At 41.9% G+C, this 26,240-nt stretch overlaps 5 protein-coding genes and 1 long non-coding RNA gene across 9 annotated transcripts in view; 4 read left to right on the top strand and 2 right to left on the bottom strand.

Moving 5' to 3' along the window:
* The first annotated feature begins 16 nt into the window (after window positions 1-16).
* emp3a (epithelial membrane protein 3a (MAM blood group)) lies at window positions 17-4,239 on the top strand. 2 transcript variants are annotated; one of them, XM_085924661.1, is made up of 5 exons: window positions 17-1,300; window positions 2,785-2,873; window positions 3,181-3,283; window positions 3,364-3,504; window positions 3,677-4,239. In XM_085924661.1, the coding sequence occupies exons 2-5, from the start codon at window positions 2,796-2,798 to the stop codon at window positions 3,850-3,852; spliced, it is 498 nt and encodes a 165-aa protein (XP_085780787.1). In that variant the 5' UTR covers window positions 17-1,300; window positions 2,785-2,795; the 3' UTR covers window positions 3,853-4,239. The 2 variants fall into 2 exon arrangements, with proteins under 2 accessions (XP_085780787.1, XP_085780788.1); XM_085924662.1 differs by lacking the exon at window positions 3,181-3,283.
* Window positions 1,278-5,707, bottom strand: LOC147049438 (uncharacterized). The gene is made up of 3 exons (XR_015067602.1): window positions 5,527-5,707; window positions 3,158-5,423; window positions 1,278-3,052 (listed from the first exon to the last, which is right to left on the bottom strand). It is a non-coding gene; the product is annotated as an uncharacterized LOC147049438 (long non-coding RNA).
* On the top strand, window positions 4,983-9,070 carry sack1e (scaffolding CK1 anchoring protein E). Its single transcript, XM_085924660.1, has 8 exons — window positions 4,983-5,441; window positions 5,506-5,652; window positions 6,404-6,528; window positions 6,610-7,038; window positions 7,496-7,552; window positions 7,701-7,941; window positions 8,007-8,228; window positions 8,314-9,070. Exons 1-8 carry the CDS (start codon window positions 4,983-4,985, stop codon window positions 8,482-8,484), a joined length of 1,851 nt encoding a protein of 616 aa, XP_085780786.1. The 3' UTR covers window positions 8,485-9,070.
* A 510-nt stretch (window positions 9,071-9,580) lies between these two features.
* ppcs (phosphopantothenoylcysteine synthetase) lies at window positions 9,581-15,019 on the top strand. Of its 2 annotated transcripts, XR_015067613.1 has the most exons (9): window positions 9,581-9,694; window positions 10,135-10,663; window positions 10,728-10,831; window positions 10,973-11,287; window positions 11,784-11,995; window positions 12,082-12,196; window positions 12,309-12,450; window positions 13,458-13,553; window positions 13,826-15,019. XR_015067613.1 is itself a non-coding variant. In XM_085924781.1 (4 exons), exons 2-4 carry the CDS (start codon window positions 10,138-10,140, stop codon window positions 11,294-11,296), a joined length of 954 nt encoding a protein of 317 aa, XP_085780907.1. In that variant the 5' UTR covers window positions 9,581-9,694; window positions 10,135-10,137; the 3' UTR covers window positions 11,297-11,790. The 2 variants fall into 2 exon arrangements, 1 of the variants encoding a protein (XP_085780907.1); XM_085924781.1 differs by lacking the exons at window positions 12,082-12,196; window positions 12,309-12,450; window positions 13,458-13,553; window positions 13,826-15,019 and having other exon boundaries at window positions 10,973-11,790.
* Window positions 11,608-14,872, bottom strand: utp3 (UTP3 small subunit processome component). Its single transcript, XM_085924780.1, has 16 exons — window positions 14,714-14,872; window positions 14,504-14,591; window positions 14,313-14,357; window positions 14,159-14,215; window positions 13,981-14,086; window positions 13,835-13,903; window positions 13,596-13,720; window positions 13,368-13,520; window positions 13,220-13,291; window positions 12,985-13,025; window positions 12,802-12,898; window positions 12,522-12,659; window positions 12,246-12,382; window positions 12,107-12,164; window positions 11,857-11,964; window positions 11,608-11,774 (listed from the first exon to the last, which is right to left on the bottom strand). Exons 1-16 carry the CDS (start codon window positions 14,728-14,730, stop codon window positions 11,685-11,687), a joined length of 1,401 nt encoding a protein of 466 aa, XP_085780906.1. The 5' UTR covers window positions 14,731-14,872; the 3' UTR covers window positions 11,608-11,684.
* A 952-nt stretch (window positions 15,020-15,971) lies between the features above and the next one.
* foxj3 (forkhead box J3) overlaps window positions 15,972-26,240 on the top strand; it is a 63,600-nt gene continuing 53,331 nt past the window's right edge. The window contains exons 1-2 of one of the 2 annotated variants that reach the window (XM_085925204.1): window positions 15,972-16,314; window positions 20,576-20,625. The gene's annotated coding sequence lies outside the window, so the exon portion shown is untranslated. The remainder of the gene's footprint in view (window positions 16,315-20,575; window positions 20,626-26,240) is intronic. The other variant, XM_085925202.1, reaches the window with a different exon arrangement.

Below are 26,240 nucleotides of genomic sequence, written 5' to 3' on the forward strand. Positions count from 1 at the left end.
TCCTACTTCGCGGGGGTTACGTTCCAGACCCAACCGCGAAATGGGAATTTCCGCGAAATAGAAACTAGATTTTTTTGAGCTATTCTTGGAAGATATTCTATTTTTATCGCTGACATCAACCAGCTCGCTGCTAGGGGACTTTCATATCAATGGACTGTGCGCTCCGCATTCATGCCTTAGCGACGAGACTAACAGTGTATTGCTATGTCCAGATGAAGGCCTCCGCCGGTGGAGAGTGTTATATCTTTACTATTTTCCAGGTTCTGATGTAGCAAGCATGGTTCGGACAACGACGTGATGGGTACTGCTTTATTCCTTTCATCACAGTCAGTTCACTGGCCGTACATCGCGACACTGAACGTCCCCGAAGCTCCCCCTCCCACATCCGGGGTTTTCCCACTACGGAACATGAGTTAGTCCAAAATATACAACAGCGAGAACGCCCTGAAGTCACATGTGACGATAAAGTATACTGTACTGACTCTTTAATTTATTCATTTCACTTTTAAACGTAAGCTATCATTATTAAAGGAAAATGAAGAAACTCAAGTGGCCGCGAAACCTCGTGAAATGATGAAATTTCTGCGATAAAATAATTCATTTCCGCATTTTTGAAAACCCGCGATATAGCGAAGCCGCGATAGTTGAAGCCGCGAAGTAGGAGGGATTACTGTATTTTTCATTCAAATAAAGTTAAATTGTGACAATAAATAATTCATTTCTTTTACCTAAATCATTGATTTAAAAACTAACATGAAGCCAATATTAAGTAAAATTTTTTTAATGTTCTTTACAAAAAAAAAAAAAAAAAAAAGTGAAACGGGTAGATTTGCTGTATTGTCCTTTTTACGCGTGTATGACAATTTCGACATTGCATGTGCGCGCGTTTGTGTTATGTCTTGGGTGGGCTTACACTTCCTGCACGTTGGCTATCCAAAGCACTTTGAACTTCCTGCCTAAATTCCCCCTCCCGTAGACTCGTGCCAGGTTGTCGTGTACGACTTCATTCCCCCTCAGTATAAAATGCATTCATCATTTTTTTTAAAAGAGGCAGAGAAGAGGAGGGGCACAGATTGAGCTGATCCAGGGGAATTTGATTTTCCTCCAAACCACAGTTATGAGGGGGAGGGCCACAAGAAGGCGAAGGAGGAGGGGAGGCGAGGCGAGGGTAAAACTTAGAGGAAATGGGTGTCGAGTACTCCTCCTATGCCGCTACACATTCCGACTCACCACGAAAAGAGCACAAAAGGAGGATAACATCAACTCTTGGGACAAAACTCCAAAGCATCCAGGCAAACTGGTAAGAATACATCATGTGTTTTTATTCATCCAGGAAATTAATTTGTTCATATTCAGAAAGACTTTGTGTTTGCAGTATCGGGACCTTTTGCATGAACTTAATGCACTGTATAGTCAAATGTAAGCAAACGTAAGCCACTATCAATGGTGATGTCATCAGAGAGGACCGCTGGGAACAATTTTGCCCCAGACTGTCTCAGTCCATTCATTGAAATAGAAAAAAAAACAAAAAAAAACATAGTAGATAGTGTAGCACAATGAGATGGATGCCTTTGGTGTTCTCATCAAAATCTTAGTCATCATGAAAATGTTGCATAATAATGAAACAATGTAATCTCATTAATAGTGCCAAAACATTTGCTCCCATACCAGTATAATGAGAAATATTATCTCTCTAAATGTGTTTCTAATTTTTATAATTGACTCTAGATGATTTGGGGTCTTGCCACACACAACTCTGCTAACTACAATGTGTGAAATGGGTTGTTAAATAATGCAAAATCAGTTTTTATGATTTTAATCCTCACAAATTCTTTAATAAATCATTTTAATCATGTAAAAAGAATTCTAATTTCAAAATTAAATAGAACATTTTGCACGTTTTTAAAATTGCTCTCCATCTTGTCATTATCTCATATTAGTGTTTTTTTTTTTTATCATCAAAATGTAGTCCTTTTAATTATTTTTATACTCTCTACTTTTTACTTTTTCTTTTTTCTTTTCTCTTTTCAATGCATATGTCAATCATTCTTGCTATTTGCAGCCTGGCCCAGTTTCTATCCTATCCCGCATTTCAGATGAAAATATATTAGCGAAACAGTCAAATTGCTACTAGCTGAAGGTCCACCATGTTGTTCATAAAACGCTAATATTAGCAAAAATGTCCACCCTGTCAGTAAGCTCAAACAAATGTTTGTGTCTGATTGCAGTTACTACTATACATGTATATTTTAAGTGTTGGGCCTTAACCAAGTATACGTTTCTCACATTGTAACCTACTTCATTAAATAAAATTGAAGTCAATGGAAAATCTCAGCTTTATCTGTAATGTAATATCCAAATATGTGGTCGCGCTCGAAAGCGAAACAGAGCGAAACAGAAATTGCCTCAATTCCAGTTCCTGTTTGGAATAAAGGAACTTTTTGAATGGTTACATTGGAGTTCATGGTGGGATGGGGTGGGGCAAATAAGACACAATCTTGCTGCTTATGCTCAAGTGAAAAAAAAAAGTTATGAATATGTGGGTTGTGATGTCATGGAGACAAAAATGCAAAATGAGAGAGAAGGGGGAAGCGTGTTTGTGATCTTGCTAATAGATAAAAGATGTTGAGGGGAGGGACTCATGAAATGAGGCTCTTTTTGGGAGTCTGACCCTCATTTTGGAGACATTTTATGAGGAAGCTGGGCTCTGATTCATAACCGGGCCCACTTGCAACACTTCCTCAAGGCACTGCCAAATAATATATTTTCTTGTTTTGATTATAGCGACCTCAGCCATGGTCTTCCTCCTCATATCCTTGACCGTACTGCATCTTGTCACCCTGTCCATGCTCCTCGTGGCTACCCTGGAGAAGGTGAGTGGCACTTTTTGTCCACGAGACGGCGCTGTTCCACCTGATACAACTATGCATATATCAAGCTCCAAGTCCAATTATTATTATATATTATATTCCATGCAGATGGCGCTCAACCGTACATCCGACTTAATCCAGAAACTCCATGCAGCCTCTTTTAGACAGGAAATAATTCAAATCTGAAAGGCAAAAATGAGCTTCAGTTAAATGACATCACAATTGAAGTCATTGTCTTTACTCTGTAAGCTGTGTTGAAATGTGCTCTATAAATAGATTTTACTTACTTCGAGTGTGTGTGTGCGCTTAGTCCTGGTGGGTCTGGGACAATTCAGAAATCAGCGACCTGTGGTACAACTGTTTCCATGACAACGCCACAGATACGTGGCTGTGTGCCGCCACCAATGAGAGCGGTAAATGACCATTTGCATTTCTGCACCATTCCATAATTGGGTCTGACGTTTAAAAAGTGTCGGGTCTTCGCTCGTTCCAGACTGGTTACAGTCGGTGCAGGCCCTCATGGTGCTGTCCGTGGTCTTCTCGTCCATCTCTCTGCTGGTGTTTGCAGCTCAGCTCTTCACCATGTCCAAAGGAGGGCTCTTCTACTTGACAGGGCTTTGTCAAGCTTTTGCAGGTATGATATTAATGCATTGTTTTGTTTTATAGTTTCTTGGTGATGACTTCATTTGGATTTTCTGGAGAGAATTTTCTACATACAGACAGTTTTTGCTCGTGCTGAACAATATCAGATTTTTTTTTTTTCTTCTGAATGTTAATTTTCATGACTTTTCCTGTAACTTTTGCAGGCTTCACCGACTTTGCAGCATGCCTCATCTTCACCTTTCACAGGAAGGAGATCCTTAATGACTCCAGAGATCTGGGCAAAGGTCATTTTGGTTATTGCTTCATCCTGGCGTGGCTTTGTGTCCCCCTCTTGTTGATCAGTGGCGTTCTGTATGGACACTTGCGAAAGAAAGAATGAAGGAAAGAAAAAAAATACTACTTTGAACATAATAAAAGTGCAAGCAGCAGTAATTCTATGCACGCATTGCCTAAAAATTTCAAGTTTCGGTTTTGTTATCGTTTTTGTCCCAGTGTAACAGTAAAAATGAGCATTGCGGAAACACTGGAAAGAAACAAAATTGTCGTATACAAAAAGTTATACCAGTATTTTTTTATTTATTATTGTTTTACAATTCAAGATTAAATTTGTGTTTTTAAGTCAAACAAATGCTTTTGTATTGAAAAATGTCATATTTGTATGAGGAAAATATCTAACTCAAGACTTAAAAACGACTTAAAAAAATGTTACTTCATCGTAATGTTTCCGTTTCTAGTGTGCCCCAAATTTTGTTTTGATTTGCTAGCGTCAGGTGAATAGACAAAACAGTTTGAATGTAGTGCTTAGGGGTGTGTCTGCCTTTTGTTGCTCACCTTTCAACAGGTTTGCGAAAGGCATTCCGTCAACAATGTTTTCTCTGGAATAGCAGAAGGAATTCAGAAATGTACAGGAAAGGAAATGCGCAAGAAATGGGCCAAGTGTGTACAGACTTTAGCTGCCAATCAGGCTGAACCAGTCCAAAACAAATCACGTGTCTTCATGAAAGGCTGTGACAATATTTGCTTCTCAGACAAACACATTATACAGATGATGGAAAAAGTGTATGCATCAAAGAGTTAAAGCGTGAAAGTGAGATGACGTTGTAATTGAGCGCAAACGGCGATGAAATCTGTCAGCGCTAGTGCGGCACAGAATTTGCGGAATCCGATTACAATGTCGCCCACAAGGAGTGGAAGGCTGACTGAGATGACAGACAAGGGTGGAAACGAGTCAAGCGAGAAGCACAGTCACACAAGCTCCACCGGAGGTAAGCTTGACAACACCACCACCACGAAGGAAAACATGCGCCAACTGCATGAATCTCGTCTATTGGCTTTGTGTTTAGGGTCATCATGAAGCTGCAGACCAACACAACTCAAGGGACTTCCTCTATGTAATCGGCATTGGATGTCTTTGCCGTCAAGATCCTCCGGATCTCATTGGACTGATGGCTGACGTGAGACGAGGTCAGTAGTTGAGAGACTTAGTATATCCTCACAAAGGTCGCAGCCATGCCGGGCTCCCGGGAAGCCAGTCTGGATGAGAACGCAGTGTTCCTGCCGGTAACTCCGTCTTCCCCGGAGTTCCTCTACTCGGAGCTTGAGCGCCATTCTATAGAGAAGCTCCTGGGTGAAGGTCCCAAAGCCTTTTACAACTCCGTCGGCGCAGGGTTCTTTGGCTCCTTCCTCTCTCCCGATGAGGTGGGCGAGATAACCAGCTCGGTTCAGGACTTTCATTTTACTCCCCTGCAAAAAGAAGAGACTGTAGGGAAAGTCAATCCGGATGGAGCCGACCTCACTTCATCCTACTTCCCGTCCCACTCGGATGTCCCCGCTCCGGGTTTGGAACTGGGCTGGCCCGAGGCGCCTTGGGTGCGCATGGAAAACGTCACAGTGTACACGAATCCCCCCGCCGAGGGAGAACCTGCCATCAGAGAGGTCATCCGACGGCATCTGCAGAAAGCCAGCCAAGTATGCGTCTTTGAATTCTTAGCATTCAGCGAGGGTAGAGCTAATTTGCAAAAAGTCTCTTTAGGTACTTGGCATCGTGACTGACCGGTTGACAGACAGCACCATTATTGGGGATTTACACAACGCGGCCTCCAGGGGTGTCCCGGTTTACATCATCCTCAACCAAAGAACCGTTGAAGAGAAGTACACACTCCACAAACTGGGACATCCGGTGAGTCGGGCTTGAAAGATTGCAGAAGCACAGAAGGTGGACACGTTCAAACAGATTATCCTATATGATCCAAGTGAAAAAAAAAAAATTCTAACTTGACATACTGCATTGTGAACTTGACTTATGATACGGTCTCACATGCCTCAGTAATCACAGTAACGCCAGCTACAGTTCAACTGGTTATACAGCATTCAGGACAGTCTTCTTGTAACTGTTGCAGAATCACCAGAAGATGAGCTTCAAGCCAGGACAAAAAGACATAATGATTGGAAACAAATCGATTGGATTACATATAATGCCAATCAGAACATTTGACGATTATGACTTCAAGACTTAGACCTGGTCTACTCAATTGGGAATTCAGTTGGGTCAAATTCATGGTATCAAAGACTGGGAAATTTTGAAATCATACTCATTGAAATACCCTTCAGTGAAATTCAGGCTGGGCCACTTTAGGTTTGACTCTGGGCCGCATATGGCCCGCGGGCCGCTAATTGAATACTGGTAGATTCATCTCAGTCTTACATTTGTCCATGGTTGCTTGTTGCTGGAGCTCAGGACATATTTTCATAAAGTTCACTGTATGGAAAACCATATTTTCATGGGCGTCACATATTCCAAGAATTCAATGTCGACAGGGCTTGATTGTCCCTGGGACCCATAATTCCTGGTGAGGACATTCCCAGGAATTCTGTTTTTACATATCTATCATACATATTCATCTAATACTATGTTTCACCTTTCATTGCAGAATATTCGGGTTCGTATTCTTGGAGGTAAAAGCTTCTGCTCGAAAAGTGGAAAGATGATTGTTGGCGAATTGAAAGAGAAATTTATTTTGGTGGATTTGGAGACTGTAATTCATGGTAGCTACAGGTAAACGTTCATATGAAAACCTTTTTTTTTTTTTTTATGACAGCCGCTGATGTCATATCAGGTTGTCTTCATTCTCGACAGCCTCACGTGGACGGATGCTCACTTACATCGACATCTCGTCACCGTTGTCACCGGCTCGGCTGTGGACGTCTTCGACAAAGAATTTCGGATCCTGTTTGCTGCTTCCTCCCCGGTTCCCAACCTTTGGAAATACGCCGTTCCCCACATGGAAATGACAAAGCAGCAAAAAGACTTCAAAGATCCGAGTCCTCCGAGACACTTGCACATGAAGCAAGAAATCCTCAACCCTCCTTCTCCACCGATGAACGTCCATCTGGACTGGGAAGCCATGGGTGTCATCCCAAGAGGAACCTTGATGGATAATCCTTTTGAGGAAGAGGAAATTACGGAAAAGGAAAGAGACTTGCAGAATGATATGATGTTTGATAAAAACACAGCCATTTTGGATACTTTTACTGTGAATGGATACAAGCCTATGACATCGAGAAGGTACGTACGCAGTAGATGAGGTGTTGTTCTGCTTCCTAACTTCAGAACATACAGTGCAAAAAGTCTTAGGTAATCAATAACTTTATTCTGTAATCAAATTCTCACCATCGTCATTTTAAGCAAATTGTAGATTTGTAGCATTATTGTATAAATTCTTGCTAAATTGATGGCTCAGCTTCAGAAAACTGGTGATTGGTTGTGACCTAAGACCTGGAAACTGTGATGTTATTTTCAGTCGACAGGGGCAAAATCCATATGGATAGACACTAAATCGTTGTTGCTAATTATTGTAAAACATTGGAAACACTATCAATATTGTTAAATATTATGAATTGATTATCAAGGTAATTTGTTTATTTCAGAGGTGTATATTAATTATTATTGATTGACAATTCTGAGATGTGAATTTGTGCCACCAGCCTTGACTGATTTTTTTTTTTGTGTGTGTACCTCATAGGGTATGGGACAGCTCTCCAATGACAAACAATTTGCCGGACAACGTAAAACTTTCCAAGTGAGTTTTATAAGAGAGATATATGAAACACCTTTGGTGAAGAATGTACTTTTCCACCCATATTTGAGATATAAAAAATTCAATTAATTTATTGATTTCATTTAATAAAGTACATTCAGTAAAATAATGTTCCTCCCTTTATTTCCAGTTGGGCAGAAGGTCACACAAAAGAGTTAGCATCCCACCAGTTCTCCAAAGAGCCGAGAAACAGCGCGGATGACAGATCGTTGTCGGCGTGGCGTGACAACAAAGACAGCGACTTGAAGCAAAATGAATTTTTATTTTCTTCCAAAAGGGAAAATTGGCACGAAAGGCCAAATTCCCACGTGAGAAAGGAGAGCGGCTTGGATGACATCAGCTCCAACATGGAAAATATAGCCGCCTCAAGAGTAAGCCAATTCTTCAAGTTTTTAATTTCATGTTTGAGAATTTATTTGAATATGTCTGTTTGTAGAAGCCCTTAATCTTGAGGGTACCGCAATCGGAGAGCTTCAACTCGTTGAATGACCTCATGAAGAGATTCAAACCTCAGAAGAAGTCGGAACTCTTCAGAAGAGGCTCCATGAACAACATGCCCGAGACGGCCCACTCCATGATGGACCTCCGAGTAGATGCACCCGACGCCGACCCGATTCCAGATGAGAGAAGATTCTCCGTCCCGAGGCTTAATTTCAACGTAAGCCCTTGCTGCTGCATTTTGCTGCATCGCTAATCACATGACCTCACGTGACGTGATTAAAAGCCACGTTTTTAATGCACAGGCTCATGAGTCGGACCAAATGACACCGGGCCTAATCCTGATGAAGAGAAGGAACGACGTGGTCAAGTCAGCGCTGCAAAGACTTCCACAGGCCTCCAAGATCAGACCTCGTAGCTTCGCCCTGGATTTGAACTGGAAGCCTCTAAAGGAAAGAATAGGAGAGGAGGGATGAGCTGATCTGTCTTGAAAGAAACTACAAAACCTCACTTACCTCTGTAGTATTAAACACTCGAACAAGAAAAAAGGGCTGACTCAAATCAAGACTTGGATCGAGTTTATTTTTGTGGACTAGGAGTTAGCCTGTCCCACTTGTGAGGTTTTTGCTCTTGGAATCTCAGTTGCGACCTTCATGTTGGAGATTTCATTTTCACTAGTAGTCTGGCCTGCTCCAAAAACATACATGTTAGATCCACAGATGAAAATGTGAGCATGTTCATGCTTGATCAATATACGCCGGTGGGGCTGAAAAAAATAATTTATACATATACTAGTTTCAGTTAGAATAATAAAATGCAGAGGGGGTTAAGTGGGGCTACACCAAACCCTGGTGGAACGCCATCCATAGATAGGCTCTAGCTCATCTGTGAGTGATTTATTTTTCTTGTATTAACCATAAAATGTCAAATGTTGTCAGTCTGTTTTTAATTATATGTGACTATTTTAACGATGTGAAGTATGTGAGTGCTCTCTGTATAAATTGCTATCTAAATAAAATGTCTTTGACTTCCGATAGAAAATAGGTAAGTCAGCAGGGCTCACTTCAGTTCAATAGAAAAAGGGACAATTCTTCTTCTTCTTCCACATAAGGCTGGAGACAAGATTTAGAGCCAGAAGCTCAGAACTGTGAGGTTGACATGTTAACCACTCCTCCACTGTGCTTCCTACACTAAAAATTTTTTTAAAAAAAAGTTGTAACACTGGAACACATACATGTTAATGTCATGCTTGCCACAAACGATCGGGAGTGACCGACGATTTTGAGTTGACAATCCTGTCTGACTTGAGGTTGTGCCCTTTAAGGCACAGGTTGACATTTTACCACAGATTTTTTTTTTTATGAATAAATAAAGATTTAATCAACAAACCAATAAAATCAACTAAGCACAAAATATTTAAATTAGTCAAACACAAGACCCACTTGGGAAAACATACAGCATATAATAATAATAGATTATTTTTGAGTCAGGAAATGCCCACTTATACAGCTGAACTTTATTTGGTATCCAGCCTTCGGCGTGGCAGTAGTACCACAGATATCCATGTGGGGGCGCTGTTTTGTCTCTAATCAAAGCGAAGAAGAGCGCTCGGATGTTTCAGGAAGTGCCTAATTGTGACGTGTGGTAGACCTACTTTTCATATTTCTTCCCACCTTGGAGTCAAAAGTAAGTCTCGCCCTCGATGTGCTTTGTAGTTCCTTAATAATCAAAGTATCGTTATAACACGGACATATGAGGGCATCGCTGACAAACTTTTGTTGCAAAAGTGAAAGTCCTGTTATGAATGTACACTGCGTCAACGAGCAATCGAAAATGAAAGCGACTGACTTAAACTTCGCAATCAAAACGAAACCTGCTGCATCCTTTCGGTGGCGATTTATTCACATTTATTGTCTTATCTTCATTATCTGTGTGATTAAACAACCAGTGCTATTATGTTTTATAGAGGAGTACAGAAATTAAATAGATTTTACTTGAAAAAAACATTACTACTGGTAAATAAAAACAATTAAATGACTTTGCTCATCCCTTGTCACAACTGGCTTACTCTACCTAGATTCCATGCCGTTTCTTTCATGTCTGTGTTCCTCCTCTCTCCTCTGCAGGCCATGGCAGAACCCAGAGTGTCTTCCATTGACGGCAAGCTGGCTGAAGAGTTTGCCGCTCCTTCCCATGTGGACGAGTTCCGTGAGAGGATAGCTGCTTTTGCCCGACTCCACGCTGAGGCAGGTCGCCGCGTGGTTCTCATCTCATCGGGTGGCACCAAAGTCCCGCTGGAGTCACGCACCGTTCGCTTTCTGGACAATTTTAGCAGCGGCAGGAGGGGAGCGCAATCCGCAGAGTACTTCTTGGATGCCAATTACGCCGTTGTTTTCCTGCACAGGCATCGTTCGCTCTACCCTTACGCTCGCGCGCTCTCCTCCATCAACGTGCTGGATGCTCTGGAGTTCTCAGGTGGGGATCAAAAATCAGACCGCGTGGTGGTGAACCCGCAGGTACTCCCCAACATCGCCAAAGTGCTGAAGAAGTATCGGGAGGTCACGGATGCCCAACTCCTGCTCCCCATTGAGTTCAGCACTTTGTCTGAGTATCTGCATCTTCTCAAGGCGTCAGCACAGTCCCTCAACGCCATAGGTAGACATAGCAACCTTAGCGTCGACTAGTGTTAGCAGTTCTCTAACAAACTTCTGCGTTTTAGGGTCAAAGGCCATGTTTTACTTGGCAGCGGCTGTGTCAGATTTCTACATCCCAGCGTGTGACATGCCGGAGCACAAAATTCAATCTTCCAATGGACCACTTCAAGTGAGCCCCCCCCCCCCCCCCAAAAGCTGAAATATGCTTACCCATTATGCCTATTTTTAGCATATTTCCTGTTTTACTGACTGATGTAGCGAGGGATTACTGTATTTAATGTCTTAACAACAAATCCCTGTCTCCCTGCAGCTAAGCTTGAAGATGGTGCCCAAAGTTTTATCACCGCTGGTGAAAGACTGGGCACCACAGGCCTTTGTCATATCCTTCAAACTGGAGACGGACGCCGCCATCCTGCTGGACAAGGCTCGACGAGCGCTGGAAACGTACAGGCACCAGGCGGTGGTCGCCAACGTGCTGGACTCACGGCGAGGCTATGTGGTAGTGGTGACGCCTACCAGCCAGCACGAGGTGGTCCTCTCCAAGGAGGACGTCGACAACCAAGTGGAGATCGAGGAGAGGATCGTTTCTAATTTGACAACGGCGCACGAGCGTTTCATTGAACAAGTGGGTTGACCGCCATTACTGTTTTCATCAAATGCATGTGGTCTTGATTTTTGGCTTTAATTCTAGAATAGTTTGAAAAACATCACCAATCTGTTTGCAACAGACCATTTTGAGCCATATGTCAAAATTTGAAGAGGACTATCCTGATCAGTTTTGTTTAAATATCACCAAGATAAATATCAGTATTTTGAAGTTCTTAAGAATAATGTTCACGCTTAACTAAAATGTTCAATGGTTGACATTTTTTTTTCTCTGTACAATCATCTTAACCTGTTAATATAACAACTTATTAAAACTTGTAAAAAGTTAAATGATTTCAGTTTTGCTATCAAAGTTTTTTTTATTTTTATAGCGTAAGCACATCCCACGAAACAAAGCTTTGCAGTGCATTGAGGTGTTATTTGAGTTTGATACTCTTCTTGACTCCTGCACGGATACCGGACATTTCTCCGCTGTATCTCGTCTCCTCCCGCCGAACCTCTCGGACCTGATGAAGGACACAAGCGATCAACGTGAAACATAAGCGTACACTGAAATACGTTTATGTGGAGATATTTGTGACTACACACCTGTCCCTTCCTGCGGATCTTCGCCCGCCTGAACTTCTCCCGGTGTTTGACTCGAGGATTGCGGTCGATCTTCTTCCTCTTGGGAGTGAGCCCCTTGTTCTTAGCCATCTGCGACAAGATCGAGGTGCCATATTGTTGGGTAAATATATTACAGTTTTGATTTTCTTTGATTATGCCAGTCATTTGGAAAAATGAAATGATTGCATTTTTTTTGTAACTAAATAGTTTAGTCAATGCAGCACTTGCTCACCTGGTACGTGATGCCTCTCTTCACCTCGGAATCTAACTCTTCCTCAACCACGTCCACCCTGCAAAATTATTCACAATTAATAAAATAAAGGTTTGCTTTTTTTTTTAAATTTATCACGAGTTCAAAAATCTTCACTCACTCGTCAGCTGTCTGTGGTTTTAGCTTCCTCTTCGATTTCATCCTTCGCTCCATTTCTCTGTAGAATTGCAACGCGGCCTCCTCGTCCAGGTCCGAATCAGAAGCGGCGACCATGTCTGGCACCTCTTTGGCCGAATCCTACGTCCGCAAACACGTCCCGATTAGAATCTGGTCCAGGAATTGACGATATGCACGGCTACACAGAGGTATGGATGGCCACGTATTTCCCTTTCGTCGTCTTGTTTCTACTACTGCGTTTTTTTTTTTTTTTTTTTACCTGGTCTTTTTTGGCAGACAAACCAGCTTTCTTCTCAGCCGCTGATTTGCGGGCGAGCTCGTCGTCCTCTTGAGCAGCCAGGAGCTTGTTGTACTGCGGCGCCAGGCGCTCATCAACAGAGCTCAGTTTATTGATGAGCTGCAGGCAGGAAGACAGGGTACAAATTAAAACGTATTCAACAACAAAACCCGTCCTTAACACAGAATATTTAATGTCAGCTTTGGTGTCAGATGATCAACTGTGTGATCATAATATATGCATGAAGATGTCAAAGACTTACATTTCTATAAGTCAGCAGTCGTTCGATAACCGGGTGGTTGTGAGCTGGGATTCGTTTGGCTTTGAGCACCAGGTAGAAGCTGATGTTCGTACAATAACTGAAACAGGAAACGCTCGAGTTGAGGACTTGGCAAGTTAGACGGCTTCCCTCGTGAACGTCACACTTTTAAACTCGCATACTCACTTGAGGTAAAGCTGATGTTTTGTCTTCAGGTAGTCGGCACCCTTTTGGAAACAGAAGCAAAAGACAATGTTCTTGACATTCCAGGGTTAATCTCCATTTAAAAAATATATTGTTTTGTTTTTGTGCGTTCCATAGGAAGACTAAACTAGAACCTAAGCATCAAAGCAAACAACCACACATTACGTTATTCCAATATGAAGTAAATAAAGGAACTAAATTCAATAAAATAAGTCACCTTTCCCGGTGGGATCCTTCCATCTTTGACCATCTGCATGAGTGGCTGCAGTAGGTCCTTCATTTCTGTGAGCTACACATGAACAATTCCATTTAGCATCCAATCTCATTGATTGCTTTACTAAGCAGTCATCACGCTCCTTGTGTACCTTTGCCTTGAAGTCCTGAATGAGTTCAAGCAACTCGGGCGACTCCTCCTTGAGCAGTTTCATTTTCTCTTTGTGGGACATTTGCTTCAGGTCCTTGACGATCTTCTCCTTTTCCACAACTGTCTCCTCGGTCTGTTCCTCTGGAGCTAACTCCTTCATGTGGAGCCACGGGATTTATTTGCACAGGTGAGCATTTCCTGACAGGTAAAAGCATGATGTTACAAATACCTGGAAAAGGTTTAAGTCGTAATCCTCCTCGCTGAGTTGTTCTGCCAAACGATTTTGGATTTTCTTGGCTTCTTCTTCCTCCTCCTCTTCCTCCTCTACCAACTCATCACGTGCCTTTTTTCCCTCTGGAAAAATTCAATGGAAACAGATTGTGAACACTGGAATGTTTTCTTGTGAAAAAGATTTTTCGTCCTCAATATTACAATTTGATGTGTAATTCTTATCTACAGTATGCTCACTTGTGGCCACGTAGTCGGTGTCATAGAAAATCTTCTTCTTGGTGCCCCAAGCAAGTTCATTGGGAAGCTCTGAGGAGGACAATACAAACAATGTTAAGCAAGCTCTACGTGCACTATCATCAGAATCTTACAGACTTATGTCTTACCTTCTTCCTTCTTCTCCTCAAGATCGCTCTCCATGTCGGTGCCCTCCTCCTCCTCTTCATCGTCCTCGTCATCCGTTTCGGAATCATCCAAGGCCATCACTTCCTCCTGCAGAAATGAGCATACATTTCCTCTGGAACTCACATTTTATTTCATGTTAAACTCCAGACGGGATCCCACCTCATCATCCAGTTCCTCCTCATCGCTATACAATTTAACTCCACTGGCGAGGAGTTTCTGTTTGGAAATTCCAAAATATAAACTCAGTCAAAAATAAATACATTTCAAAAACCCACACCAATAATCAAAAAAGAAAAATCAGATTTTTTTTTACCTCAATCTTCGCATCGTGAAACTCATCAATTATGTCCTTGGAGTTCTGATATGAGACATTAAAGATTGCAAAATTATTGCATACATTTTCATTCATATAATTGAATAGCTCCAACACAGTTAAGTTACTCAGTTACTTTTAGACACAAATTCCAATATTACCAAAACATACGGGGGAAAAAAAACGCTTACTTTATCAGGGACAGGCACGTTTTTGTATGCCTCTGGATCATCTTCATCAAATTGCTGCTTTTGAACAGGCTTCGGGATCTTTTTACGTCTGTTAGCAAAATAAAAGTGGGGAGGACACGAGTGCAATTGAATTGCAACAATTCAAACACGATAAAGTGACAATAACAAAAATACCTTATTTATGTTGAGGATAACGTTAGCTAGACTTACCTTAATATTCGAACCATCGTGCCTGAATTAAGTTAAGCTTCTCGATGCGTAAATAGCTCGGGCAGCAAAATTTTTAACACATTGCTATGGCTTGAACATGTGCTTCCGCAAACGCTTCTTCTTCAGCGTTTTGATGGAGGGCGACGTGAAAGATGACACGAATAGCGCCACTTATTGGAGGACATTCAGAAGAAGGATTTTAAAAACATGTTTTTACATAATGCTCTTCCAGCAAAACTGCAAAACCGTGCTTGCTAAAACTGAACTGGACTGATGGGAAAAGGGAATAAATAAACATTTCAACCAATGAGGAAAATTCAAAAACACATATATGGTCTTTATTTCTTAAAAATAATAAGTATGATTGTGGCTAATCTTAATAGTACCAGTGATTAAGCAACAGGAGACGCTGTTGCATTGCTGAATCCGGCGCATTGTCCATGGGAACCTTTTCCATACACTTCTTAGTCACCTAGCCCAGTTTGTGCACGGATATAGTTTGAAATTTATCAATTAAGTATGCACTTATCACAGATTGTGTTATGCTGCAACTGAAAACCGTGTCTGATAAAAGTATCATGGTGCAGGAACTAGAGTGATTTTTTTCTATTTGTGTGTGTTATCGTATTTGTTCATTTTACAGATGTTATTTAGGGCTTTATTCATATTGACGATTTTATTAAACCATGCAATAATTTTTGCATTGTTAATTTTCAGTGGCAGTAATGACTTCAGTGCATCCAGAACTAGTGTGGCTATGAAAAATATAAGAAAAATAAATAAATAACGGAACATTTGATTTATATTAAATTATATGTGAGATATTTGGTCATCTCCTAGATATAAATAAACATTTAATAAGATGTATTACAATAATCGTGAAAATCATGAGTGATGAAGTATCTTATAAAATATTTATACTGTAGATTTCTTTTTATAAAATAATTTATTGCACGTAGAAGTTACATCACATGTACATACCGTAATTGTACTGGATACTACACATTTATATATGTTAATGTTTAATATAGATTGTTATATATCTATCAAAATGTCAACCAAATGAGGAACAAAATAGACAAATTGCCTCTAATTATGACATATTTCATTTATCAAGCATTCAATTAGTATACGACTCATTTTACACGGACAACAGAAATGTGATTCCTTACGTTCTATACATGGCACTATTTCTCATAGCGGAACAGGCGGCGAATGAAGTATGTGCGTGCGCGTTTGTGTGTTGGGGGCGCACAACTGAACCTTCGTGCGCGCAACGACGTACGCTAAAAAGTAGATCCGACTTAAGCGTAGATAGTCCCGGATGTTGGCTCTGCCGCCGAGCGAGAGGCGAATCGGGGAGAAGGCAGGCGTAAAGAGAGAGAAGCAGTGAAGGGACGCCACGGCACCGCAGGCACACCGGCGAACCTTCGGCGGCTCATTACCCGGGACGACAAACGTTCGAGCGCGCGGGGGACACTCTCGGGGATCCCGCCGGCCCACAGGAGGCAGACGGCGTCAGATCGCGGGAGCAGTTAAGTGCGAAACTACCGCGAGGATTACGGAGACCACCGTCAACATCAGCTATCTCTCCTTACAGAGTAAGTGCGCTACAAAGGCATGGAAGTTCTACCAGGCTCCTTGAAATGAGCGACTTTTTGTCGGGCAAAGTATGCTGCGTTCAAGTTCTCACATCGAGGAGGGAGGAGGGGCGGGGGGGATGAACCCGGCGCGCAGGCCCCGGTTGACAGCTTTCCGCTCGCCGTGGCAGGGGGGCGCGCGGAGGGTGGTTTGGCTGGGGGGGGGGGAGACACCCTCTTTTCTGGGTGTAATGTAGTGACGTACCCCCAGCTCTCTCCCACAGCTAGGCTAGCTGTTTGGTATGCGTGTGCAGTAGGAAGTGTATGCGCGCGCGTGTGTGTCTTTGCATGCATGTGTGTGAGGCTATGTGTCATTTGGCTTTCCTGCGTGCCCTGGTGGCATTTGACTCACAGCTGTTGCAGTGCGTCCCCCCCCCCCACCACCACCAACTCGCTGTCAATCGCCTCCTCGCACACCGCCATTGACTTCTTCCCAAACATAAATATACTTGTGATCCGAGGCTCAACAAGTGTGGTATATGCAACCCGGCGGCCGGCCACTACATTAGGTACACCCGCATGGCCTCTAAACACAACAGTCGGATCGCCTCTTGAAAATCTGATAACAAAGCTGTGTTTGGATTTCCACTAGAGGCGTGTCGTTCCCACACGCGTGTAAATAGAGAGGGCTCCTCGATTTACGACAGTCTAGTTGCTTCGGATTTGTCGGAAGACGTAACAGTTGATGTCTGTGAGATCATCAGGTGTTTTGAATGCAATGTTGAAATGTGTTTGAAAATATCTTTAATTTTATAGTTTGTGGTCATATTGATGTTTTTTTTTCTAATTAGTGCCAGAACTTGTCATGCTTTACAGTGTCCAACATTAATGGAGGGCCCTCTGGCCCGGGGTCACCATCCAACATGTATAATTATACATTTTGGGAGTACATATATTTTCAAGGCTACCTTGATTGCCCACTGATGCTGCATAATCAATTGTATTTACATTCTTCTCTCTACTTCATCCACTGGTCGGCTGACATATGTAACTGTGATTTTTGTTAAGTATTGTTTTAATTTGGGGCCAGTTCTGTTTAGGCCACCGTAAACTGGCTCATGATGGCCCAACAGGGGCCAATAATATATGAGCCTTGGCACCATGTGGGTTGGGAATCACTAGTTACTAATTTACGCGAGCACTGTAATTAAGCCATAATTTAAAAAAAAAATATTTGTATGAAAAATTCTAAAATAGTCAAATGGAAATTAGCATATGACTGTCATTAAGCATGACTTGGCGTTCAATTTATGACTGGGCCGGACATACCCGCTAGTGGTCAGCATGTCTGCAACTTAGTCGAGGGTTCCAGGTTCAAGTCTGGAGTTTACATGTTCTCCCCAGTGCTTGCGTGAGTTACTTCACATGCCAAAAACATGTGTGATAGGGACATTAAAGATTGCTTGTTTGTCTATAGCTTGTGGCACCCAGTCCAGAATGCAAGTCAGATGGGATAGGCTCCACCTCACTTGTGACTTGAATGATGGCAAACTGGTTCGAAATTGGATGGATGGATTGTGCAACTCTCCATCCTCCAACTATCCCAAGCCACCGCTGCCTGAAAGTAATATTAGTCAGCGCTCGCAATGAAAGGTCAAAACTTGGTTTTGCATTTTAATCACCCTTCCTTTTAAATGTGAGGTTTTTTTTTTTTTTTTGCTAGGAATGAACTCACTTTATCTGTCAGTGGTATCTGCAAAGAGTAGTTTTGCTTCATTTTAGTGTTCTTTTGCAGTACAATGTCGATTTTCTGGATGGTTCAGAGTATTTCATATATGTATTAAATATGTAAAAAAAAAATCCCCAGTTTCTACAGCTTTTGAGGGGATTTGATATTTAATTGCCACAGCACAGAAAATACCCATCTGCGCATCATTTCATAGATTACTCATGATGCGACACGCGACAATTTGGGATGGATGTCAACGGCGAGGCTTGTGATTGTTGGGGGGGGGGGGGTTTGTCGGAATAGCGGTGCCTCATTTGGAATGCGGTGCATGGCCCAATGCCTAGCCCCCCTTCACACTGAGAGCCTTTTTAATTTCTCCCCTTGTTGAAGTGATTATTCAAATGGCCATCCGTGAGGTGCAGTTATCAGCCTCCTGGTGGTAGTTGAGCCTGTGGCTACATGCAGACTCATCACAGACACGCACACACACACACACACACACACACACACACACACACACACACACACACACACACACACACACACACACACACACACACACACACACACACACACACACACACACGACTACGGTTCGACAGAACCCAACAAGTACCGTCTGCCGCAAAACCGTATTAGACCACCTCATCGCAGCCCCCCCCAGGCAAAAATTCTATTGTGCTGTGTTATTGGCAGGAGGCAATTTATTCATGAGGGTGAAATATATATTTATATATACACAATAATCCACTACAGAGTTACCTTGAACACTATCTCGGACAATTACAGGTGAGCTGGAGCCTATACTGGCTGGGTACACCTTGAACTGAATATGTTGGTAGCCAACCAGGAGTGCATAAAAGACGAAAAATGGGAATCATATCATTTAAAAAGATCATGTGCATGCTTTAGTGAACAAAATAAACATACGCACGTTATTACACGAGCTGCTGCGACCACAACCGACTGTCAAGGCTTTGCAGACTGGTACACGCACCACAAGAAAGCCTGGGTTTCAAACCCGGAACCTCAGAAATGCGAGGCATACTTTCCTAATACGAGGGTACCGTGCTGTCCTCACAACACACACACACACACACACACACACACACACACACACACACACACACACACACACACACACACACACACACACACACACACACACACACACACACACACACACACACACATCGTTAATCCTTGATGCAGCTCGAGTAAGGTGCAGGCATACTTCTTCACCTTGATGTATGCTGTTGTGCTGCTTTCCAAATTTCTCTCGTGTGGAATTTCAAGTCAGATCTGGTCTCACGACTGAGTTTTAACTCTGACCTTATTCACCTTGAACGGAGGTAAAAAGCTTTTCTTTTCTTCTGCTTTGCTGCAAATGCTTCTCCATGGCGACCAGTGGAGGCTCCCCCCCAAAAAAAAAATATCCCTCCTCACACTTTAACTTGGAGGCCTGAGGAGGAGGAGGAAGTGGCTCAGTCTTCATTAGAGCCGCCGTGCCTCCTCACTAGAATGCAGATGAGCCGTGGAGCCATTCATCCGCTCGGAAGCGCCTCCCCGATTCCAATTTCAATCTTGTTTGCCGTCTCATTGTGTGAGCCCACTTCTGTGTTAGAGAAGTCTCTTTAGGGGGAGGGGGGGGGGGGGTCAGGGGAGGATAATTTCACTTAAGTGAACCTCATTTAGTGCTGGCCAGAGCAATTATTGTAACTGCAGTTCTCGGCATTTTTGGAAGGTTGGGGGGGGGGGGGGGGGCACGAGCAGCTGTCATTGAGTCTCTAAAGCCGACGTATCAAATGGTGAAAAGAACGACGCTGGCACGGCATCATGGGAATGACTTATTCTTCAAGTTTTTCTTTTTTATTATTAATTAGGGTTTGCAGGATTTTTGCTCAGCTCCTCCGTCGATTAGCTTAATTAAATGTGACAATTAGACACGCATTGTTTTAGTAATAATTGAAAAGAAATGATTCTCAAGGTGCGCAGTCTTTCACCAGGCAACAGCTCCGGGCGTTGTGGGAGATGCTTCACACATTAATGTGATTCCGGAGCCAAATTTTCGAGCCGGGCGCTTCAATCTATTTTTTATTTTTTTTTGCAGTAAATTAATGAATTTTTAAAGAGGCCCTCGCTTAGTTTTCATTTGAACAACTTCTCCATCACGATGAGGAGAATATATTCAGTGAAGCCCAATACTTGAATTTTTTTTCTCTTGAATAAATTCAGGGAATTTTTGTCTATTGAGTCGTCCATAAACTGTAAGCACCGACTCCTACTCTGATTCGTAATTGGATGTGGAGCGAAATGTGTTAAAGAATCCACCGTTTTGCCTCATCTTACTGTAATTCCTCAGATAGTTGCCAGCGGCTTTAATCAACTGCAAAGTGATTCTTAATTCTTTTGGCGTCACCGTTGAGGAGTTTTTAATCATGAAATACTTGCACTTACTTTCTAAAATCGACTCCAGCTTTACAGATACCATTTGTCAGCGCGGTAATGACGTCTGCTCTAACAGATGCTATGCAATTTTTTTTTTTTTTTTAGCCAGAAGAGAAGGCATCTACTTGGAGTGCAGTAAGTCGATGAAGCACTTGGTGAGTCAGCAAAAATTTGACTCTGATATTCTACCTTTATAGAATACTTTAATATATTCTAGATACCAAAATGGCATCATGGCAAAAACATGAAACTTTAGTAAAAGCAACAAACTCATGGATGGCAAAAACTAATGGAACTTCAAAAAAATATGAATCAAGTCTCATTGCAAAAGACATTTATTAAAAAGAAAAACTTGTATGGTAATTCATTATCAATTTGTAACAATTTAGTTAACTAAACTAACTCATCAGTTACATTTTAAGTCACTTACTGTAAGAGCTCTCTGGGCAAATATTACAAAAAAAAAAAAAATACAAGGAGGTGGCAGTGCCTGAAGTGAATAGTATCTCATTGTGACTCATCCGTTCAAGAGATTACGAAACGAATCAAGCGTTCAGTTGTCTCTTCCCTTGCATTGCATTCTCAGAACTGACTGCGGCTAATTAGCATATACCTTTCGTGTTGAATATACATTACTTGCTCCCAATTGTGCAATTAAGAGCGTAATGACACGTGCATGACTGTGATGCGAATCTGGCTTTAGCTAGCTCCTAAATGAATGAGTAAATAAAATGCATCCAGTCACAAGTGGACAGCTCATCAGTTCATAATGAATAATTCTCCACATTTAAAAATCATCCACTGTAGTCTCACTTGCGCACTTCATATGCAATCGGTCGCCTACTCTTTTGTATGAAAGTAAGCAAACGTGTGGACGGTAGGCAGCCATGCATCTGTTGTATTTTAAGTGTCCGTCTGTACTGAGAATGAAGCAGAAGCCAACGTGAAGTGGAAAGCTCCGAAAAAATACAAACAGCTACATGTATGTCTGCTTATATATTTATGACCACTGGCAATCGTTGACATTCAATTGATAATGCTAATAATGCTATTTTGAGTCTTGGAGTATCATATATATATATATATATATATATATATATATATATATATATATAAAATGTGCTTAAGTACAAAAAAAATACATTAGTCTTACTGTCAGACACATTGTCGTTTGAGAAAATTCCCCATCGCTGTTTTTCCGGTCTAGATTGTTATAGCTAGGGCTTTACCTCATTGTTAATGATGCATTTGTTCTACAAAGTAGGAGCTACTGTAATGATTAAACCACATACTTTGCAAGCATTTCCGCCACAACTCAGATCCAAAGTCTCGCAAAGCGTGTGAGTCATCACAGGAGATAGCTTGTTTAAGAACAATTGATGATGGCGGCCAATCCACTGCTTCAAATACGTAAGTAGGAGGCCAGGTGAGGCAATAGTATTTCAACATATGAATCATTAAACCCTTCAAGAGGCTGAAATGTCACACCTTTCTTAGGTCCTGCACAGACCTGTCAGTAACGTCCAAATGATCGGACCCCGGCTGACTGAATGTAAATTTCGCCAAATACACGTTTGCTAATGTTCAAAGCCGATTGTGTTTATTGCCTCTATCAGTCACGTCAGTTCTACAATTCATCATTTGTCGGGCAAGTCTTACAGGGGAATAGCTTCACGCAATCGGAACATTATCGCAGGAAATTACCAGCAGACGTTCCCGGCAATATACGGTCTAACTCTTGCCATTTTGGATTCTGTTCTCAACTGCATGCAAATGTGGGTTCAGTCAGTTTGGAGACTTGGGCTTAAAAACATAAATTGGAGAGCGTGTAATGTGCACGAGGCTCGTGATCCGCACGGGCGAGGGCCAAGTCGTGACGCGGCCTCAGTTGGAAGGGGCCGCCGTGGATCTGTTGGACCCGATCATTAAAACGCTTCTCTTCATACCTCCGCGTCTCCAAGGGCTCGACACACTCGGCAGAATCATTTATCAACACCTCTCGGAGTCTGGCTTCATGTAAAACTTGACGTATTAGCCTTAGATGTTGAGTTTGCGGTCTCCATGTGTGATTCAGAAAACCCCCGATCAATGCCAAGGATTCTCTCTCTCTGGATTTGGAGAGAATGTTGATCTCTGTGGACCAGGAAACCCACACAAGTGATGACTTGCGCCGGCTCTATTAACCCCACCGTTCATTTCTTTCTCAGGCATAGTGGCGTTTGATTACCTCTTCATTTTTCTTTTTTTTTTTTTTTGTATGTTGGCCCGCATTACTACTTTTCTGCACCTCCCGTGCTCTTCGTTTAGCAAACAACACGTCTGCAGAGAATTCCGAAGAATGCATCTTGTTACGCCGGTGAGTCATCCTTCCTCTGGCTTGCGTGCCTCTCCCTCAGGGTGGATGAATGAGCAGGCGTGAGCGCTTTGGGATGAGGGGACGCTACGGTCAAGGCGACGTCGTCGGTGCCCGGCGTCATTAAAGCTTGCGTCGCTTCGTAAAGGGACACTGCCGTCAGAACGTGGGCTATCCCCCAGGTGAGTGCGTGACCTACGGGTTCGACAAGTGTGAGTCACCACCCCTAAAAAAAAAAAAAAAAAAAATCAGGAATTGTTTGGAAATATTGGGCTCTGACCCTGATAGTTAGCCACTCTGCCAGCAAGCTGCGGCTTTGGGAGGGAAGCCCAGAGCCCTGGAAAGCAGTGTGCCTGCACCTGTGAGCTGACAAATCGCCCTGCTTTACTTACAGGGAATGTGTGCAGTATTAAAAGACTGCTGGGAGGCTGGGACTTGTCGCGTCTGGGGACCAGGTTTTAGGGGGAGAGGATCGCCATGTGCGTTTCTATGGCAGATACACGTTGGTGGCTTCGGTGTGTTCGGTATACGTTGTATTCGGTTGATTTGGGATTTGTGAGAGAAAGTTCAAATTGTAATTTTAGAGTCACGATAATAATAATAATACATGTATTTTTTGTTTATTTTTGAAAAATAACATTTGAAATATTTTCCTCCCATAATTCATGATAAAAAAAGTACTTTTAATGTTATTATAAGCCGCTGTTACATGATGCAGTTTGAACACATTGTGAGCAGACTTATGAAAATAAAAGCTGGAGTCAATTAGTGATTCAGTTAAAGTCTTGAAATTTGCAAATTAGAGAGTACCCAAACAAACACTTTTCAAAGAAGAAATGAGATTGTCCTTAAAAGTTAAATACAACTGAAATTGATTGACACAGCATTGCACTATAATTAAAGAAAAAAGTTTCGGGCACATTTTGAACATTTAGCTTGACTTTAATTCACCCCATGTCTTTTATTATTTAGATAACTGTTGTGCACTGAGAGGGTAGATCCAATCTGTCCTTTTCCAATTTTCCAATTTTGTTGGCATCAATCCATTTTTCAGTCAATTCACATTTGACTACTTTCTGAAGTTATCCACTTGCCTCTTGTACATTTTATTCAACTTTATCGATGCCAAATTGTGAACAGACAAACAGAATTTGCGTCACTATTAATAGATCATGTCGCAGCCATTTAGCACGTCCTTAAACTTCTAAATGTGCCAATGATCAAATTATATCGCGGCACGTAAACATGGTGTCCTTTCGCAAAGCGCTGATGAAAATTATATCGGTCTACCATTCGTCTCGTCTCTCTCCGTCTCCCTCATACCTGCTCCTCTTGGTCCTCTGCCAAAGCCTCTGACTCACAGGAGACTGAGTGACCTACTTTCTCAGTCTTCGAGGAGTGCCAGAAGATTCCCCTTTTTGCGAGACAATATAGTGGGTAAATAGAAGTCATTTGAAATACACTTAAGGTGGCCATTTTTAGATGAAGCAAGTTTTAAGGCTGCGTCAGCACTGAAGCCAACCCAGAGGATTCCCTTCATTATCGCATAATAGTAGTTGAGCTTTGTTACTCAATTAAAAGTACACTCGGTATCGTGTAAAACTTGCTCTAATCACGCTCGAACTTGAGAATGCTCTGCTATTTGTTTACAAGCGATCATTTTTCAGTTTGCGCTCTATTCATGTTGTCAGATTATGTGTGTCGACAAATCCTTTTTTTAGCTTGAACCGGTCTACGTAGCCTGAAGCTGTAGTTACTTTGTTGTCGTAATAATCGCAGTTTGAACAGGTGGCTTTAAATATATGGATTAGGAAGAAACAGACGGTGAAGGAAAGGATATTACTTATTTTTCCCAAGTGTCTTCTTCAAACTGGTTTAGTGGACTGTAACATGAGCTTTTTGAAAACTCCGGCCAGGATGAACATTTTTAAGCATACGTAGTGTGTAGCATTTTAAGTATTATGATTTCCCATAAGGAAAATATATTTTGCTGAAATTCCTATTCTCAATGTGTTTTTTTTTTCCATTTTATTTAACCGTGCGTGTGGACATACCGATTCAGATATACTGTAGATGTTTGCTGAAACATTTTAGTACAAATTTATTTTGCTTTAGCAAGCTAGCAAAAGGCTTTTTTTTCTTTTTCTTCCTCGAACCATGAACAGTAGATTTGTGGCGCGTGGGCCAAGTATAAATTCAGAAAGAGATCAAAATGCAGATCAAAATATTTTTTATTTCTCACTCTTGGACATTCAAGGCAACGTGTATATTTGCATATTGCAAATCTGGTCAAATTTTTATTTCGTTATTCATTCATTTTGAAAATTAACATTATTGTCTGTTACTTTTACCAATGATTAAGTAATGTAACGGGTTGAAAATCTCCTTTTCACTCAATAGCTGGTAATAGGTAGTGCAGGAAAAAAACCCACAACTAGATCAATTTGTGATTAGTTTTTCCTTATTCATGTCTATCTGTTGTACTTTTTGTGTCGGTTGTATTTGAATCGAGGTGCCTTGTATCTTCAGCAAGTTTGCGTTGCGTTACTTGACCTCTTTTAATCACCGGGCAGGTTTTGATTTGAAGATTCTGTCGGATTGTTTCATCTCGAATTGCTTTTCTTTTAGGAGGGGTGGCATGCTGTCCCTGTTGTACGCCGCAACACGCCATCAAATGCGACGCCTCGGCAGCCTCTTTCTTCCCTCGATAAGACTCGGCCGCTTTGATATGTCAGTTTAGGTTGTGTCTGCCGCCTTCGTGTTGACACGATTGGCCGCGCTCGCTCCGACCTCCTGGAAAGCCCCCGGCGTGCCCGCACCGGGTGCGTGTTGCCTCATTTATTCGACTTCCTCCTAAAGACTGCCGTGCCTTCATTTCCCTTCTAGTTTCCCCACATCCTATTAAGATGCAGCAGGCAGAGCAGTGTTTGGTCTGAAAGGATTCTCGCTCTGGAGGGTGGTCACTAGTTGTGTAGGAGGTTAGTGAGGGGGCAGTAGGTTGACTAAAAGGGCTCCATGAGCACCGCACAGTCGACTGAGCTCATAGCTACTTTTTGGTTTCTAGTGTAAAATGCTGTCTGAAAAGTGATTTTAACACATTTTACCAAGCATTTGTGCACTTCTCTTTGTGATTTCACAGTTATTTCACCCGGCATTCAAGAAGTGTCTCGTTTTTTTTCTTTCTTTCTCATAAAGCACCCCTCCACAGCTGCTATTCTTTGCGATTTCTCGCCATTATTGAACTCGAGTCAATAGCAAATACCTCAACATGTAAAGAGAACCAAAATCCTTTTTGTTGTTCTTCATTTGGCAAGAAAATATGACATGGTATGTTCTAATATAAAAGACAAAGTTATGATTATTCCGGCAAAACAATTTTGAGAATGAGGATGTGAAAGTTTGGCGTATAAAAATAAC

The sequence above is a fragment of the Syngnathus leptorhynchus genome, chromosome 11 (genome assembly GCF_054491065.1).
Source record: "Syngnathus leptorhynchus isolate UIUO chromosome 11, UIUO_Slep, whole genome shotgun sequence".
Lineage (NCBI taxonomy): Eukaryota > Metazoa > Chordata > Actinopteri > Syngnathiformes > Syngnathidae > Syngnathus > Syngnathus leptorhynchus.